Genomic DNA, 684 nt, shown 5'->3' with positions numbered 1-684 from the left:
TGTGCCCCCCCCCTCTCCTCACCGTCCCCGAGTTCAGTTTCTTCTTCTTCTTCATCTTCTTCCTGGGGTTCACCACCTGGGGAGGGGCGGAGGGGAGCTGCTCCCCATGGGAACCACAGCACCCCAGGGTGCACAGGGGCACGGTGGGGGCCCTAACACCCCAGGGTCCGGCGCAGGGGGCTGTGGCACCCAGGGGTGCAGCCTGGGCACCCTGGGGACTGCAGTGCCCTGGGGTGCAGGATGGGGACCACAACACCCGGGGTGCAGGATGGGGACCCAAGGGACTGCAACACACAGGGGTGCAGGACAGGGACCATAACACCCAGGGGTGAAGCACAGGGACTGTAACACCCCAGGGTGCAGCGCAGGGGGCCGTGGCACCCACGGGTGCAGCATGGGGACTGCAACACCCAGGGGTGCAGGACAGGGACCATAACACCCAGGAGTGCAGGATGGGGACCCAAGGGATCATAACACCCAGGGGTGAAGCACAGGGACTGTAACACCCCACGGTGCAGCACAGGGACCACAACACCCAGGGGTGCAGGATGGGGACCATAACACCCAGGGGTGCAGCACAGGGACTGCAACACCCAGGGATGCAGGATGGGGACCATAACACCCCAGGGTGCAGCACAAGCACCCAAGGGACCCTAACACCCCAGGGTGCTGCTGGACCCCCCC

The 684-nt window shown here is 65.6% G+C and overlaps 1 protein-coding gene across 1 annotated transcript in view; it reads right to left on the bottom strand.

The window, feature by feature from the left end:
- Nucleotides 1-76, bottom strand: part of LOC118451975 (copine-5-like) — a gene marked incomplete at its 5' end in the record, with an annotated part of 3,156 nt that extends 3,080 nt beyond the window's left edge. Inside the window, one exon of the mRNA XM_035891261.1 lies at nt 23-76. Within this exon, the coding sequence (XP_035747154.1) occupies nt 23-76 (54 nt within the window). The remainder of the gene's footprint in view (nt 1-22) is intronic.
- Between the last annotated feature and the right edge of the window lie 608 nt (nt 77-684).

This window comes from Egretta garzetta, unplaced genomic scaffold (assembly GCF_000687185.1).
Source record: "Egretta garzetta isolate BGI_Z169 unplaced genomic scaffold, ASM68718v1 scaffold623, whole genome shotgun sequence".
Lineage (NCBI taxonomy): Eukaryota > Metazoa > Chordata > Aves > Pelecaniformes > Ardeidae > Egretta > Egretta garzetta.
This window is presented reverse-complemented; position numbering and strand designations above follow the sequence as displayed.